Source organism: Dipodomys ordii, unplaced genomic scaffold, assembly GCF_000151885.1.
Source record: "Dipodomys ordii isolate 6190 unplaced genomic scaffold, Dord_2.0 Scaffold12, whole genome shotgun sequence".
Classification (NCBI taxonomy): domain Eukaryota; kingdom Metazoa; phylum Chordata; class Mammalia; order Rodentia; family Heteromyidae; genus Dipodomys; species Dipodomys ordii.
In genome coordinates this window covers 19,208,431-19,225,588 of record NW_012267228.1, presented here as the reverse complement: position 1 = coordinate 19,225,588, position 17,158 = coordinate 19,208,431, and the positions used below count along the sequence as shown (strand labels likewise).

The 17,158-nt window shown below is 39.9% G+C and overlaps 1 protein-coding gene across 2 annotated transcripts in view; it reads left to right on the top strand.

The window, feature by feature from the left end:
• The window catches only part of Synpr (synaptoporin), a 276,893-nt gene that overhangs the window by 138,294 nt on the left and 121,441 nt on the right, over window positions 1-17,158 (top strand). For both annotated transcript variants that reach the window (XM_013010430.1, XM_013010431.1), the window contains one exon: window positions 15,566-15,690. In XM_013010430.1, the coding sequence (XP_012865884.1) occupies window positions 15,566-15,690 (125 nt within the window). The remainder of the gene's footprint in view (window positions 1-15,565; window positions 15,691-17,158) is intronic.

The following is a 17,158-nucleotide window of genomic DNA, read 5'->3' as shown; positions in this document are numbered from 1 at the left end:
TAGTTCCTGAGCTCACACATGTGCCGGTGAGTTTCCCACAAGGCTTTGTGCTGCCGCCGTCTCCCATAATACAGGGAATGGCATTTAGATAAAGTAATTTTTTTTAACTGTGTAGCTGTTTGTAGCTTACCTTTTCCATGATATAATTTTTATTTAGGTTAGCTCTCTTCTAAAAAGCTGGATGGGGGCTGGGAAGGTGGCTCAATGGTAGAGTGCTTGCCTTGCATGCATTAGGCCCTGGGTTCGATTCCTCAGCACCACATAAGCAAAAAGAAAAAAGCCGGAAGTGGCACTGTGGCTCAAGTGGTAGAGCGCTAGCCTTGAGCTGAAGAGCTGAGGGACAGCGCCCAGGCCCAGAGTTCAGGCCCACGACCGGACCGCCCCTCCTCCCCCCAAAAAGCTGGATATCTCAGAAAAATAAATAAATAAATGAAATGAAATGAAAAAAGAAACAGAAAGACAAAGATGAAGAAAAAGAAAACCCAGATCCTATGTTTTTCTAATAGGTGGAGTTTGGGTGCAAAGGAATTGGCTAGTGACACAATTCTAAGGGAAATGATTGATGGTAATATTGGGGGGAAATAGAATGTGTGGGATCTGAAACCTAAATGGAGGTTAGACCTGGGGAGCGCATTGAAAGTAATGGCTTTCTAGAACACAGCAGGTAAGTTGTGCTGCCCTGTCAGAGTGAGGTCCTTGAACTTCTGGGTTGGTTTGTTAGCTCCAAGGGATATCTGAATCCTCCATGTGCATTTTATTCTTGATTTTTTTTGGGGGGGTCAGGTGTGGGGCTTAAACTCTGGGTCTGGGTGTGCTGTCCCTGAGCTCTTCAGCTCAAAGTGAGTGCTCTACCACTTAAGCCACAGTGCCACTTCCATTTTTTTTTGATGGTTTATTGGAGATAAGAGTCTCATGGACTCTCCTGCCTGGGCTGGCTTTGAACTATGATCCTCAGATCTCAGCCTCCTGAGTAGCTAGTATTACAGGTGTGAGCCATCAGCACCCAGCTTTTATTCATAATTTTTATGGACACATACTGAGTTGTAAGGGGTTTCACCATAACACTTTCATACATGCATACAATGTATTTTGATTAGATTCATCATCTATAACTCATTGTTTATCGCCCTGTGTGAAATTTTAAACATATGGGTAAAGGAGAAGTTTCCAATGGACTAGATCTATAACTTGCCATACTTTCCCAAAGGGTAAACTGAGGCAAAACATCTCCATGTTTTACCCCACCAAGGCTTCGGAGGTGACCATTATCCAATTTTTCCCCAAGCAAGTTCATTGTTTTGCGATTTCTCATATGAACATGGACTCTGAAACATTGTATTCTTCTAGTTCTTTTTTTCCCCCTATTTTGGCATACTGCTTCAATTCAGTATCCCTTTTACCTCTTACCTTAGTGCCTTTTCTATTCATAGTGCAGGGGATGAAATCAAGAGCCTCAGATATGCTTAGCAAGTGTTGTACTGCTGAACTGTACCTCTGCACCTGAATGCCTTTTAGTCAACATCCTGCGCTACTTATTTCCTTCAAGATTCTTACTTGAACAGTGTTTGTTGAACCCCTCTGTCGATTTGATATAAACTTGAGAGTTTCACCCTGTTTACAATGAGAGGATAAGTACATTTTCATTAATTTAACAAGTTTCTATTAAGATCCTGCTCTGAGCTAGGTTAGAAGCTGTGCATTCTACCTGCCCTGATGTTACTTCTTTCATTTCCATCTTTATTTATCTTCCCCAGAGAATTTTCCTTCTGGTATTTCTCCTATTCTTACCTTACTCTGCTGCCTGTCTAACTGGTGGGTTGCTCTGGATTTATTTGCCTTCAGTGAATAGACTAATTTGCAGAAATTTGTCTTAGATAACTCACATATTTGGGGGGTTGTTGAACCAAGAGATGTTCCTGTACCCCAAGGGAGATCCAAATAAGCAAGGGAAATTCCGCAATGGCATTGTGACTGTGATCTTTATTTGTTCTGCTTAATGAAGTCCATGTCCCATCCTTGTCCCTCATTGTCCTAATCTTCTTTGCTACAGTCATTATTGACTCTCACTTCATTATGTATTAAGTCTTTCCCTTCCATTTTATTCCTTTGTAAGGCATTACAACCTCCTTAGCCACATTTGCTCTTCCTTCTTATCTCTTAGAGGAGAATTATACCACACATTCATTAAACACATGGTTTTGTTGTTGTTGTTGTTGTTTACAACTGCCCTTTGCAAGGCCCTTTCTACTTCTGTTTCTATTCTTACATTTTCCTGCAGCCTATGTGAGACTATGTTAGTCTCCTGCTAGAATTGCATCATCTGGTTCCTATGAACAAAAATAATGAGTAGGATAGTATTTTAATCTTGTTAGAGTGTTAACAAGTGTTATAAGTTTAGCTGGGGGATCAGAAGCTGACATTTTGCAAAAAAAGTCATTGCCTTTTTCTTATGGAATCCTTAGATGACTGAAGTGGATGGAGTAACATTTGTATCTCTACTTATCATTATGGTCTATATGAACTCTGCTAATCATTGGGCTTCAGAAATGAAAACCAATATATTACATCTTAAATAATTTGATGTCTTTTATTGCCTCTTAGATTTAATCAATAGAAGATGGTGGGAATTTTTCTCTTATTACGTAGGCAATAGTGCTCTGTACATGAAATATATAGCCCTTAGGCGATAGTGATCTTTCAGCTCATTAAAACATAATGAGAAAAGTCTGCTGTCTCATAATGAATCAGAACTAAATGGTTCTTAAAACAATCAATAAAAGATTATAAGAAAGAAAATTTTTGTTAAAGAAAGGAGAATCTCTTTCCTTCTAAGTGCTTCCGTATTGTGATAATAGAACAGGTTTAGACTTCCTTGTGGTAAAAAATGTCATCGGTATTTTGATTAAGATTACTTTTAAATAGTAATGAGAACCAGTTTCATATATATTAAGTGCAAAATCTATAGTGAATTTTTCATATACATATGCACTCATTTGTAGGTTACTTTATAGTATGATCCCAATTTTCAAAAACTTTTAATGATGGAAAGCTTCAAAACATAAATCATACAAAGTAAGAGAAAGTTCTTCACTGTCTAGTTCCACCAATCAACTCATACACGGTGTTGTTTGATTTACAATCTCACACTAGTTCAAGCACTTGTCATTTCTCTCATAAATATATTAGTATGTACCTCTCAAGAGTGTTTAAAGCAAAAAACATCACTGTCATATCACATATAAAATGAGCGATAATTCAGTATCATCAGATAACACATTTCTAAGTAGTTCACTTATTTTCCATTTTTTTCCTTATAGTTCTGTGGTGGTAAAAAAATCCACACCTTGTGATTGGTTGATATGTCTGCTTCTTAGGGTTTTCTAATCTAGAATCTCTTCTTTCTCTCTTTCTTCTCTGTTTGTACCTTTCTTCCCTCCTCCCTCATTTTCACTTTTTTTTTTTTTGGTATTTCCGTACCTTTTTGTATTTTGTTTATAGAATTGAATAACAAGGTATTTTCCTCTGAAAAGTTTCTCAGGGCCTCAGTTTTGCTGATTTCATCCCCGTGATGTTCTTTTACTTATTCTCACTCCTGAATTTTTTTTTTTTGTAAATTGGCAGTTGTGCCTATATAGTTGCTCAAATTCAAGATTTGTTTATTGTGTCATTAATGCCTCAAAATGGTATAGTCTTCCATTAGAAGCACATATCATCTAGTCCTCTCTCTCTTTTTGTGGTATCAGTCATTAAATACTTAGTTATTAATTCATTATGGATTGTATGTTAGTCAGGTAGGGATGCTATAACAAAATACCACTGATTGGGTGGCTTAAACAACAGAAATGTGTATCTTACATTTCTGGGCAATAGTCCAATTCAAGGTGCTAGCTGTATAGGTTTGACTCTGTGGCCTCCCCTGTCTCCCGTGTTATGCTCAATGAAGGTACATGAAGAGTAAAAGCTAGTGTGCCCTCTGGTGTCTCTTCTTTCTTCTTTTAAAATTATATTTTAGTTATCTTTAAGTAGTTGTACAGAGGAGTTACCATTCAACAAATCAGTTTATGTGTAAACTGCATCTTGATGGATGTCACCCCTTTCCTCATTCCCCCATCCCTCCTAACCCATCCCCTCCCCTCAATTTTCTTAATTTCATGAACTATACATTGAATATTGTGATAAAATTCTCCCTTCTACCTCTCTTCATTCCCTTACCCTCCCCACTCCCTGCCACACCTTTCAAGTGCCAATTTCCTGCTATTCATTTTGCTGGAGTGTGCATTTGTTTTTCTAAAGAATTTCTGATGTCTCTTCTTGTGGACAACAATCTTATTTGATTTGGGGACACATTTACATGACTTTATGTTACCTTAATTTCTTCCTCAGGGTCCCATCTCAAAATACAGACTGATTGGGCATCAGAGCTTCAGCATGTGAATTTTGTTGAGGGAGACATGAATACTTAGTCCCTGCCAGTGTTTAAAAGGGTGATATTCTAATTCCATCCTTCCTTTTACATTCTTAGCATGATGAGAATGTCTTCCCCTGTTCTCTTTGGTTTTCTACTGATAAGACCCTTATAGAAAATGCAGGATAAATGGTGAATTCTTTACCTATTTTCAAACAAACAAGCATATTGACTAATCTCTTCTAAGTTACTAATTGAGTTTTTTGTTTCATCGTTCTTTGCCTCCTAGTTATAAACTCATAGATTTAAATTTCCATTTGTAACTGTGTGACTTTGGACAAGTCACTTAATCCCCCATCTAGCATGGACCACTTACCCTGCAATGGGAACCATGGTACAAGCCTTACAGAGTTACAAGATTTCAATAAAACAGTGTTTACAAAGCACTGCTAGATTCAATGGAGTAGCTTTGTGATTATCATATTTATTATGATTATATTTATTATGATTAAATACATGGTTATCATGATTATTATGATCATAGAATTACTTGAGAATATGTGCTTCAGCTGCTCCATTAGAACTTCTCCTCTGGTGTAGGGAATGACATCATAAGCTTGTTTTAGTCTTCTTCTTTTCCATTACACAATCATAATGACACCCTTTGGTAAGTTCCAGGTTGCTAGGGGGTTATCAGAAGATCCTGTCTCCTGTCTGAAAGCTTTGAAAACAGATTTACAGGTCAAAGATCAGCATAGTCCAAATAATTTCATAAATTCTGCAAGTATGGGGGGAGACAAGTTGTCAGGTGTTCAAAGGAGGTAGATACAGAAAGATGTTTTAATCTCTATGTATGACTATTTGCATGTTTCAAAATTCTTGGGACAATAAATGATCATATGACTAATTCTAGGTTTCTACCTCTCAACATAAGCTTAAATGTAGTGTCTGTCTATATACGTGACCCATAATTGGCAAGCCTGGAATTGTATTTAAAAAAGCAACAAAGGGCAAAAATCAACTGCCACTATTCCATCAATGGAACCCTGTGTTCTCATTAAGATAACATTGGGCTTTAAAAAGAATGATGAAAGATGAGAGAAACTTCTCTGCTTCATCACTCTTCCTGACTGGTGTACAGTTGTTAATTGAACACAGACAATTGATTATGGATCAACAGGTTTTTTTCCAAAATAAACCTATGATAGTCTAAATTGCTTCATGGATACAAATAAATACAACCCTAGATGATGAAATATTTAAATGTTAAGAAAGTCATCCAGATACTTGACTTCAACCAGATCTGAATCCTAACTGCAATTTTATGGACCTAGTCATTTGGAGCCTAGTCTAAAAATTAAATAGAAGAAAGAGCAGAAGGGTATGGCTCATTTTCAAAAATGTTGAAAAACACATATGCCACATTATCATGATGGTGTGACTGCTGGCAAGGAATATTTTGTGTTAGTACCTTCAAATGCACTTGCTGAACTGTACCAGGAGTTTAGTTTGTTCCTTTTCTTACCAGACAGAACTATGAAAATAAAGGTAAGACAACCATCATCAATTATTTTCTTTGCTTCACCAAGGTGCAGTTAGGGGAGGCATACTGATCTGCTTTAATAAAATACCTGGGGAAAGAGCAGGCTAGCACTGACCTATATGTATTATTCTAGTTATCTGGGAAGCAGAAAGATTAGCTCAGAAATGAAATTGGAAGCCAAACAAAAATGTTAGTGAGGATGCATCTCAATAAACAAGTTGGGAATAGTGGCACATATCAATAATCCAGGCTACAGTAGTAGGAGAATTTCATTTCAAGGCCAGCCTGGGCAAAAAAAAATAGCAAGAGACTGAAAAATAACAAAAGCAAATGGAGCTAAGAGAGCATATGCCTAGCAAGCATGAAGCCCTGAGTTCAACTCCCAGGATGACCTCCTCCCCAAAGTGGCTTATTCACAGCTTTGAAAACTGAAAGATCAGTCTGGAACTTATGAGAACTACCCACTCCCCAATGGCTATGTCACATCACATATGCTATCCTGTTAGTTCATATTTACACGAATGCAGATTGTCTGTTACAAACTTCCATATATCTATACTTGGAAATTTGAGGGGGTTTTTTGTTTTGTTTTCTTTTCAGAAGATCATGAAGAGCTTCTGACTTTCCATACTGCTGCTCATATCTCATAACCATGGCATAATACGCCATTGACCGAATGTTCCTTGTTTATTTAACTGCATTTATAGTCATGAAGATTACTTCCAAACTGCCTTTACTGCTTCAAACATGTCTTTTAGTTTAAAGATGGGTGTCAAGTGTTATGTGGGTGAACAAAATTTAGTCTCAAGCACAAAGTTAAATTGGAATCCAAGGGTCAGAGTTAAATGTACAGACTACTGTACATAATGGCTCCAAACTCTATTGGCACATGACCAAGTCCTGAATGGGTCTGACCGTGCTGACCTGACTTGGTGACATGTCCTGGGTACTTGCTTTGCTTCAGTTCCATTTTACCAACCAGTCCCAGTGGCAGACAATGCAGAATGACTAACTCCACCACCATTCCTAGAGCATGACCCCTTGCAGTTCTCCTCTTTAAAGCTTAGTAAAATACTCACCTACAGCCAAAGGTGCCTATGAACCCAGCAGCTATTTTGTGACTATGAGGCAAAATGTCATTCATGCCAAGAGATGCTGACCCAGACATCATTAATGTCTAAAAACAAAGGACTTCCTGCTATATACCAAAATGAATTGTTTAAAACCATTTCTGTCACCTGCAGTCAAACACTTTATTAACCAATCCCCAATCTACAGAGCTAAAGAAATTAAAATAGATGCTTCTTTGCTACATAAATAATGTGGAGTTAGTTCTATAGGGACTAGCCAGAATTTCCCAGCTGATGTCTGGCTGCTATATCATAGAGACTATACACAGATGTCAAGGTGGCCAGCAGGCCACACTGCCTTGCTTTTGACAGAATAAAATGGAACTTAGAAGACATCAGAGCCATGGACATGGATAGTTATGTACAACAGAGAAGGAAGACATCAGAGCCATGGACATAGATAGTTTATGTACAACAGAGAGGGTAAAACATATAGCTCTATAAGGCAAAGCTTTATAACAGTAGTTTCCAGTGCCCTCAAATTAAATTCTGTTACATAGGACAGGAGAAGGGGGCAAAAAAACCCATATAGGTCCACAGGGCAAAGCTTTATAACAGTAGTTTCCCATGCCCTCAAATTAAATGTAATTCTACTGTCTGTCGGGGACAACTTGCGGATCTCACTGGAGACTTTTCACAGAGAGTCACGGAAGTCTCCTGGGTGAAAATATTTTACATGCGTGTAGTAAACATCAACTGAGGGCAGAAAAGGTGCTTGTCGATTTCCTTCGGGAGAAAAAAATCCAATCACCAGAAGGAGAAGATAAGGATTAGGCAAAGCGCCATAGAAATGCAGAGTGAGTTGAGAGTCCTCCTTGTTGTGCGGGGGAAGTTGGGGGAGGGGGGAGGCACTCCTGTGTGGCAGGTGGAATGTAAGAGAAGCCAGGGTTTGTTTTAAAAAAACAAAACAAAACCAACCCTCTTTCTGCATTGGAAAACATCCCAGCAGGCTGTACTTAGCTTTTGCCGCATTAGTGTGGAAGTGATTGGCACCTGTAAATGACAGTGTTCCCCGGAAATGCTCTTCAAGTGGCTCATCAGCCCAAGACAAACCACAAAAGGAGGGAGGACTAGAGGGGCTCTGTGGAGGGGGTGGAGTGGGAGGGTTTGGGCCTCTCGAATCTATAGGCTGTTGAGAGACTTAGCTGCTTGAAGGTAAGAAAGCCAACGCCCCCGGCTGTGGGAGGCTGGCAATTAGAAGGAGGGACTTGTCAAGTATAATTGGCATAATCTACTCATAGCAGGCTTTTCAAATATTCCTATCACACCAGACTCCGGCTCTGATTTCCCTTCCCCAGGGATTGTGATGCTGGAAGTGAAGGCTCAAGTTGCTGAGGCAAAATGTAGATGGTTGAGGCTTTCTCTCACAGAAGCACCATGTAGCCCTCACATGGATTCCCGAACACTGGCATGGCAGAGAATCCTTGGTAGAAAGCCTGCAATCCATATGTCTGCAGAACTCTTTCCAGAGTACGCTCCAGATGAGAGACACTCCCTCCTCCCCTCAGCCTACGGAAAGATGGGAAAAGAAAATAAATTCACACTTTAGGAAGGAGGCAGCTCTGAGTTCAAACCATGGCTTCCTCCTCTTACGGATCAACCGTGTGCCCTTTGCTCATGCTGGGGGATCCGTTTCCTTGTGTGTAAAAAGATTGGTTAGGGTTCTCCTTTACTGAATGCTGAGATCATTCAATCAGTGGATATAAATAATGCACTCATTGAAGAATACAGTGAACCACCTGTGCTTATGTTATTATTAGCATTGTCATCATTATTCACTTGATAAAATTTATGAGCCACCTACAATGTTTTGGCAAGGTGAGGAAGGCACGGTTCTGTTGGCAAAGCATTTCCAGATTGTTGGGGGAAGTAAGACACATTCCCCTATTTCCATATTCTAGCCTCTCACCCTATCTTCTTTCAATTCATATATTATACAACAGCCCACATGGCCTTGCATGCTGAAAACCTCATTCCCTGGTAAGATCCAGGTTTCTCCACATTGACAAACTGTTGTTGAGCATTGTTGATCACAGGTCACAGATTACAAGTGCACAACTCTACCCTCACAGCACAAGAGTAGCCATGGACTGCACACAAAGAAAGAGGTATGGCTGGATTCAGCATGTGGGCCAGAGGTTCGGGACCTCAGCGAGGCCTTTCCTGACACACTTCCACTGGCTTCTTCAACTGAGTCACCTCCTTCTTTCTGCCTTAGGACGTTTTTTGTTTCCGTTGTACCCATGGCCTGGTCCAAATGTGCCTTACCTATGCATCTTAGACTTGCTACCCCTGTGAAATGCTTCTTCACACTCTTACCAAAATAAATCAGGCATGCTTCCTGGTTTTTGCTTAGCTCTCTGCTCTTGCACACAGCTATGGCCCCTCCTCTCTCCTTCAAATGTACTCCCCCCTAAGCCACTAAAGTTACTGTCACCAGAGCAAAGCTCTGCCACAGGTCTGTCCATATCCTCAAAGAGATAGAAAGCTCCCTTACTATGGGGTGGGAGGAGGCATATTTTTTAAAATGAATTATTTGTTGGTTGATTGGTTTAATTTGCTTAGCTAATGAACATTCAGGAGACACATCGTGCATGCCAAGCACTATACCATGTGGTAGAGACTCAGCAGTAAACACAAACTAATCTACCACCTTTCTTCACAGAACTGGGAAAGCAAAACCAAAAACAAGTAGATAAATAATGACACACAAATGCAGTAGTACTGAGACCCGAGGACCACAGCGCAAAGCCAGCTGAAGCAGGAAAGCCCATGAGACTCTTACCTCCAATTAACTAGCAAACAAACCAAAACAAAACAGAAATGGAGCTGTGGCTCAAGTAGTAAAGGCCTTGAGTGAAAACGCTCAGAGACTGCCCCCAGTCTCCCTGAGTTAAAGCCCAGCACCAGCACAAAAAATAAAAAAGAAGGAGGAGGAGAAGGAACGTGCGTGGCTGGGTGATTTAAAAGGACAAGGTGGAAGTCACCTGGAATCAGTTCCCTGGCATGAGCCATCTGTACCTAGCACGTTCCCTTAGCAGACGGACTTAGGTGTATGAGAAAGAAGCCTTTGCCTCCTACAGCTGCAGGTAGCCTAGAGGGTAGGCCCTACTACGACAACAAACTGTGTTAAGCAGATGAGTACTTGAATGGAAATGAGTGAAAGAATAAACAATTGAACATGATAGAAGCATAGACAACAAAGCTGTCCTATGGTGGCTGGAGTACTTAGGATTGTGCTAATCCAAGCTCAGAGGGATTATGTTGGTAGGTTGAAATTGGCCCTGGTAGAAATATTTGTGCTACAGGAACTGGCAAATACTATAAATCACAGCTTTATCCCCCAGAGATCTGATTATTGGTGAAATGACTATCACTCCAGGTCCCAAGTTTCCAGTTCCTCTTCTATCCATCTTCTTCCTCTCATTAGTTTCCTCCTGGGCTTACATACCAAGCTTTGGGAAATGCCGCCTCCCTGACTTCATTGCAGACCAAGGATCTCTCCATGAGCCATTAATCAGCTTATTTCCTGTCCTCCTCCAAACTACTGCTTTCCACTGTGACTTGCAAATTAACCAAGAGGATTAATAGCATCTTTCATTGATATTCTACGTTTGGTTCAGTTAATTTCAAGGAGGAAGCTGCTTGCCTTCTTTCTAGGGGAAACCTTGAGTGTCGTGAACTGTGCCACGCTAACATTCTTTCTATGAGTGATGATGATTTACAGATTCTTCCTAAGCCATTCTATTACCTTTCTCCTAAATGTATTTCTAATCAGGCTACAACAAAGCAACTCCCTATTGGCTAATTTTGTTCATTCCAAGAGTAATTTTTTGTTGTTAAGAGCAGAGTCATGGATCATCTTTGACAGTTGTGAGATGAAAGTTCATTGTAGGGTATTTATTTTGGTCTTCTGGACTCAAGGGAGGTAAATGGCTGGGCCAGTGGTTTTGATATTAATTATCTTAGAATGTGCTGGAAAGTTATTTTTCTCCTTTGTTTGAGGAAAATTGAGAATCTGAGGCAACACAGGGACAAGGAATTTTTAGAACTCCACTTGAGTGGGGAAATGAACTTTTTCAGGCAAAAGTCTAGAAAGGTGAGTTAGTAAATTGTATTATTAGAGAGAAGGCATGTATTGGCCAAGGACAAATGTGAAGAGCCCAGAATTTGGGGGAAATAACACACTGTGCATGCACATATGCATACTTGCACACGTGCACGCGTGCACACGCACACACACATATACACACAGTGTCTTCATATTTCTGGTCACGTTGCTTGTAGTCACTGGTGAATCAGCCTTACCTGGAGATCTTTCACCTTGGTTCCCATCTCACACCTTTTTCCAACTCCATCCTATCTGCTTTGGCCTTTCTCCCGCCCTTAGCCTTCTATGACCCACCTCCAGTTTTTGGAATCTCCTAACTGAACAACAGAATGTTATCTCTCCTGTCTTCCAGAAGGGAGTTGGTATTAGCCTTGTAAGCCTAAGCACCTGAAAGTTACACAAATCTTCCTCTCTCTAACATTAATATTAATAGGCTCTCAGAGCATTGGTGTGAAGTGAAGGAAAGATCTGTCTTTTAATGATGTTTTCCAAGGCTTGCTCTTAATTCCTCCACAAGGAGGAATTCTCTCTTTTCCTAACAGAGAGAAAGAGGATAAAGCACCTGTTCTGCCTTGTTAGTGAGCTAGCAGGTATGTGTTTATGAGACCATTTGGGGAAAGAGAGGCTTGAGTCACTAATGACTTGTGGCTCATTTCTAACTAAAGAAGCCTGGACCATGCTAGAGAGGTAATTCAGTGGTAGTGTGGCTGCCAAAAATATGCAAGTCCCTGAGTTCCATCCCAACACCTCAAGAAAACAAAACAAAGAAATTGATTAGAGCATTGGATAATCAACTCTACTCATATGGGGTGAGAGGGGGGAGTTCCTGTGATTGTAGAGCTAATTGAAGCACCCTGTCAAGAAATCTAGAGACCTTGTCCCAACTCTGCTATTGGCAGGCCGAGTTGGGGCAAATGATTTTTCTTTCTAGCTACAGCTTGTCCAACAATGTAGTATTAACAGCAATAGTTGGAGTAATCATAATATAAGAAGAAGGAAAAAAAATGAACAAGAAAATGTTTGAATGTTTTTTGAGGGCTATGAGCCAGATACTTTACATGTGTTCTCTGAGCTAGATGGACAGCCATCATGTAAGTTAAGTACTATTTCTCTCAAGCTCTTTCACCATTAAACTGCCACTTGCTCTTCCATTGACCACCCACAGCTTTAACTTCCGGTCTAGGACAGCCTTGCTCCCAAACATCTGATGTCATTTGTAATTACTTTATGTGTAGATTCTTTTTGGTCCACCCTACTCCAGGATTAAGCTCCATGATAGCCAGAGAGTGACCTTTTCAAGTTTGTCTTTTCTTTGGCATGTTTACCTTTCTGTACCCCCAAAACTGGATCAAGGAAGTATTCCCTTAAACAACTAGTATAAATGAATCCATCAGTGAGCCTGAACTGAGGAGATATGGGAGGTGAGCTTTGGAGAAGTTGAATTACTTTTCCAGTGTCACACAGCTAGGCATTGAGACCTACAGTTCTGTTTTACCACCTCAGGTGAAATGGTCGGGCTGTACACTGGAAGTAGGGGATTTCCACAATTTCCTCCTACTCACCATTTCTCCACATCACCAGAAAGAATGTCCCCTGTCCACCCTACCTGCCAAGAGCCTACAGTCCCCTCTTCCCACTGTGTCTTGATGTATTCCAATTATAGAACCAGGCCCCTGGCGGATACACACTGAAGGGGTTGAATTAACTCTCCCAAACATGAAGTTAACTGTCCCTGTAATATGTTATTCACTCAGCAGGATCCCATTCTTCCAGTTTTCTACAGACATTATCTGTTTAAGTCCTCACCAAACCCATGTGAATTTGATATCTCTCACACAGTATGAGTTCCCTTTAATCAGTGAGAACCATGCAGGAAAAAAAAAAAAAAAACACCAGAAAGCTACAGATATATTTTTGTCAACTGAGGTACAATGTCTTATGCTTTCAGAGCTCAGTAAAGGCTAAAAGGAGAAACAATATGTATGGTTTCTATAGGCAAACTCCTCCTTCCACAAATCTAACATTTGAATTAAATACATTACTATCATTCTATCTGAAGTTTATTAATGGTGGTATTCTTAATGCCTTACTGCATTAAAAGCACTGTGATTATAAAATGAAAAGCCATTTTATAGCTGTTAAGCACTGAAATTAACAGATTGAGTTTTATGCCGTATACTTTAACTTGCTACATTTTAGTGTGCTAAGGACATGCAGTAGTTTCATTTTTAATGCAACTATTTGGAGGTGGTTGTGCTATCCTACCATATTTTTAATATAAAAATATAACATTTCACAAACATACATGCCCTTATACCACTACTGTCACAAGAAGATGAGATCATATGTGTTACGTGGTTTACAGATGAAGAAACTTGGAGAACCAAAGGGCTGTCTATTGGGGCTTTGAATGCCATTACTATTCTTTCTTGTAGAAGGCTTATCGAAATCTTATCTTGACATGAAAGAAGGGCAGGAGTTAGGATATCCAATATTATGCAGTGAGATGTGCACTTGAACATCGAACAATTCAAATCACTAATCATTAAACAATTTGAATCATTTCCTTTTTAATCTTGTGGATATTAAGGCCTGACAGGAAGAGAATATTTAAGCCACAAGAAGTAACTAAATCCACACCACAGCCTTCAGCCCTGCATTGTGTGCCTCTTCCTGATTGGGGGTAGAGAAGAGAGAGTTAGTTGCTAAGTAGCTTTTCACAGCTGTCAGCTCCATCAATCAGGCCAACGAGGAAGAAAAGCAGAGAACAGTCAGGTTTGGTGTTTTTTTTGTTTTTTTAATTTCTGACTACTTAGATGTTGTTTCACTGAGACTAAAAGTCATTGAGATTTAGTTCAGAATTAAGTCTGTAGTTCTTACTTGTCAGCCTGGGACATCTGATCAAAAAAGCACCCACGATGTTAGCATTTATTGAGTATTTACACTGGGTCTCCCTTGCTAACACACCTCAATACATTTTGCTCTTTCTATATCAAATATATTGCTTGGCTGGCTTGCTTCTATTTAAAAAAAATGCTGGTTTTTAAAATGAATAAAAGTGCCACACATATATACCACAGGACCACAAAGATTTTATGATTCAGTCCTTGTTAGCCAGTCTTTTATCACTGATGTTTAGTAGTCGATTAAGAAAACTAAAACTTGGGGTGTCTTGTGTGTGTGTTTTTTTTACACTGGCTGAGACAGCAGGTGTTACAGAAAATATTCCTTTCACCGCTGAACTGTCTGGACAGGTGATCTTGTCAGTGCCAGAAGCCTTCTGCCCCACAGTCATGGTTTGTCACAAACAGCAAAACAGCCCACAAGAGTTATTGCCATGTTATTTTGTTGATAAGGAAAACAAGTGCTTGGGGACACTAAACAATGTTCCCAAGGACATATATCAGAGCCCACGCATGGACTTGACCCCTACAGAACAAATAACTCCTCTCACTGTGTAGGGAGAGACCTAATAGTGACTCCAAAATTATAAGTTTGAATATTACAGTATGTGTTAGAGTTACATACATTTGGTCAAATTTCTATAGCGATAAGCAAGAAATTCTCTAGCTGAACTATGAAGTAGACCTTCCTGGCATCTATTTTTTTTCCTATAAATCTCCTTGGAGTTTTCTGCAACTAGGTTTTGGTGCCTACCTCCCCAGAGATTTATGTTTTCCCCCAGAATCAAGAATGCCATTAACTGACAGGCACAAAAGCTTTTAATAGTTGACTTGTAAACAGCAACTAAAATGAGAGATCATCACCTCTAAGAGTAAGGCTGAACTAGACTGAGATCTTGTGCTCTGAAGTAAAACTTCCTAGATACCAACACTTCTTCAATGCTTTAACTCTAGAATTCAGTAGCCATGCTTACTAGAAAAAAAACAGTCTATACTATTTCCAAAGATAGATCACATTCATTGCAAAATAGACCGCCATGCAATAAGGTAAAACACACACACACACACACACACACACACACACACACACACACAAGGAAACACCTTAAATCCATCCTACTTGGAGAGATCCGTGAGTAATTCATTGGTGCATTTGGTGTCCAGGTCTGTAAGGGCTGACATCTCTACCTTTCAAAGCATGTGAGATGACATACTCAAACATAATCATTTTGTCAGTGTCTTGAGAGATTCTCCAAGAACTAGTTCTCTCGCTCTCCGGAATGTGCTTTAGACTTTTAGTCCCCACCCATCTATCCTCCTAACTTTCATCGTCCAGCCTGAAACAAAGATGATAACTCACCTTCAGAAAGTCTGCACCTTCTGCAACCCAGGCATTCCATTCCAAGTTAGAGATCTCACAGAGGAACTTTACCCTAACCACTGTCTTCCCTTTGCTTTCTCTGCTCTCTACAGCTTTTTGCCATCTTTGCATTTGCAACATGCGGTGGCTATTCTGGAGGCCTGCGGCTGAGTGTGGACTGTGTCAACAAGACAGAAAGTAACCTCAGCATCGACATCGCATTCGCCTACCCATTCAGGTAGGAACTGGCCCTCTGTCTTCCTTTGCTCACTCCAGGAGAATCCCCTCTCCTCCAAAACAACAAACAAAAACAGCCTCTAAACTATCACCCATAATAGAGACAGTCAACAGAGATTACCGTTAGGGACTTCCTTCCTTCCCATGCCTTTACTGCAACCTCAGAATCTCTCTAGATTTGTGGGTCATCTGTGATTTTATACTGACTATACAATTCTGGCTGATAGTGTGCTTAATAATATCAACCCCTAATATCTCCATGTGTCCTGCCTTTTATTATACTTAGCTGTTTACCTGTTCAATCTAAATGAGTGCAATAATCATTTGAGACAGAGTGCTATAACCATTGACATGTATAAATGAGAAAACTTAGATGCCAATACTTTATCCACCTTTCCCCACCCAGCCAGAGTTGCAGTTTGAGCCCACTTAGCTTAAATAAAGAGCTCATCTTATGTCTCTAATGCTATCCTAAATTTACTAGAAAGGACTCCTCCAATCTCTTTGTCAATGCAGTAAGAAATATAATGCATTGATCTGTTTCTGTGCCCCATGTCTATAAAATGATGACTAAGTGCTCACAAGGCTTTTCTCTGTGATCTCAACCATAAACCTGACATAGATTAACTGAACTCAACATTAAAATGGGTTCTTTTAAATTCCCAAATAATTCTTGTCAAATAGCTAGTGTGATTCAAAAAGAAAAAATCATTTTTGGTAACTTACTAGCCTGCTTCCCTCTTTACTACCCTTTATCCCTGACACGGCTTGGGCCTATGACTGCAGAGAAAGGAAAAAATCAGCCCCTGCAAACTTGTCTTTAAACCAGTAAGTACAATGATTTCCTAAAACACCTACCAACTCTTACTAGCAATAATGGGAGGGAGAAAGGAGAAAAAAAAAGAAGGAAGGGAAGGAGAGAAAAAGGAAGAGAAGCTAGAAGACTTTGAAAATATAATTAAATACATTCAAGAAATACTTCTTAGCGTTTTTTAATGTGCAGTTCCAATCACCAAGGGAGACAAAGATTTCCCAATATATTTGTCCACGGGAACTCTTTTCACTGAATGTCTCAGAGGATTTGTGTATCATGGAAACCGTCAACATATTGGTCTAGTGGGTGTTTCCTAATCTAAACCACAAGTGCCCCCATTCATAGGTGGCAAAAATTGCAGCAAAGAGGCAGTTACGCTAACATTCTGAAGGGGTTTTGAATATTAGCACTGACAACATGTAAACACCCTTGCTCAAGAAGTCCCCAAACTAGAAGAAAGAGAGAGGGGGGGAGGGAGAGAGAAAGAAAGGAGGGGGGAATACAAAGCTCAAAAGTATTAAGAACAACATCCTGGAATCTGGCTTCACTGTGTTGATGGAAATGGGTGTGGATGTTTTTAGCATTTCTGAATACTGTGGATAAACCCTGGCTTCTAAAGAATGGACAAGCTGACATCTACTCACTGGTCCTATGT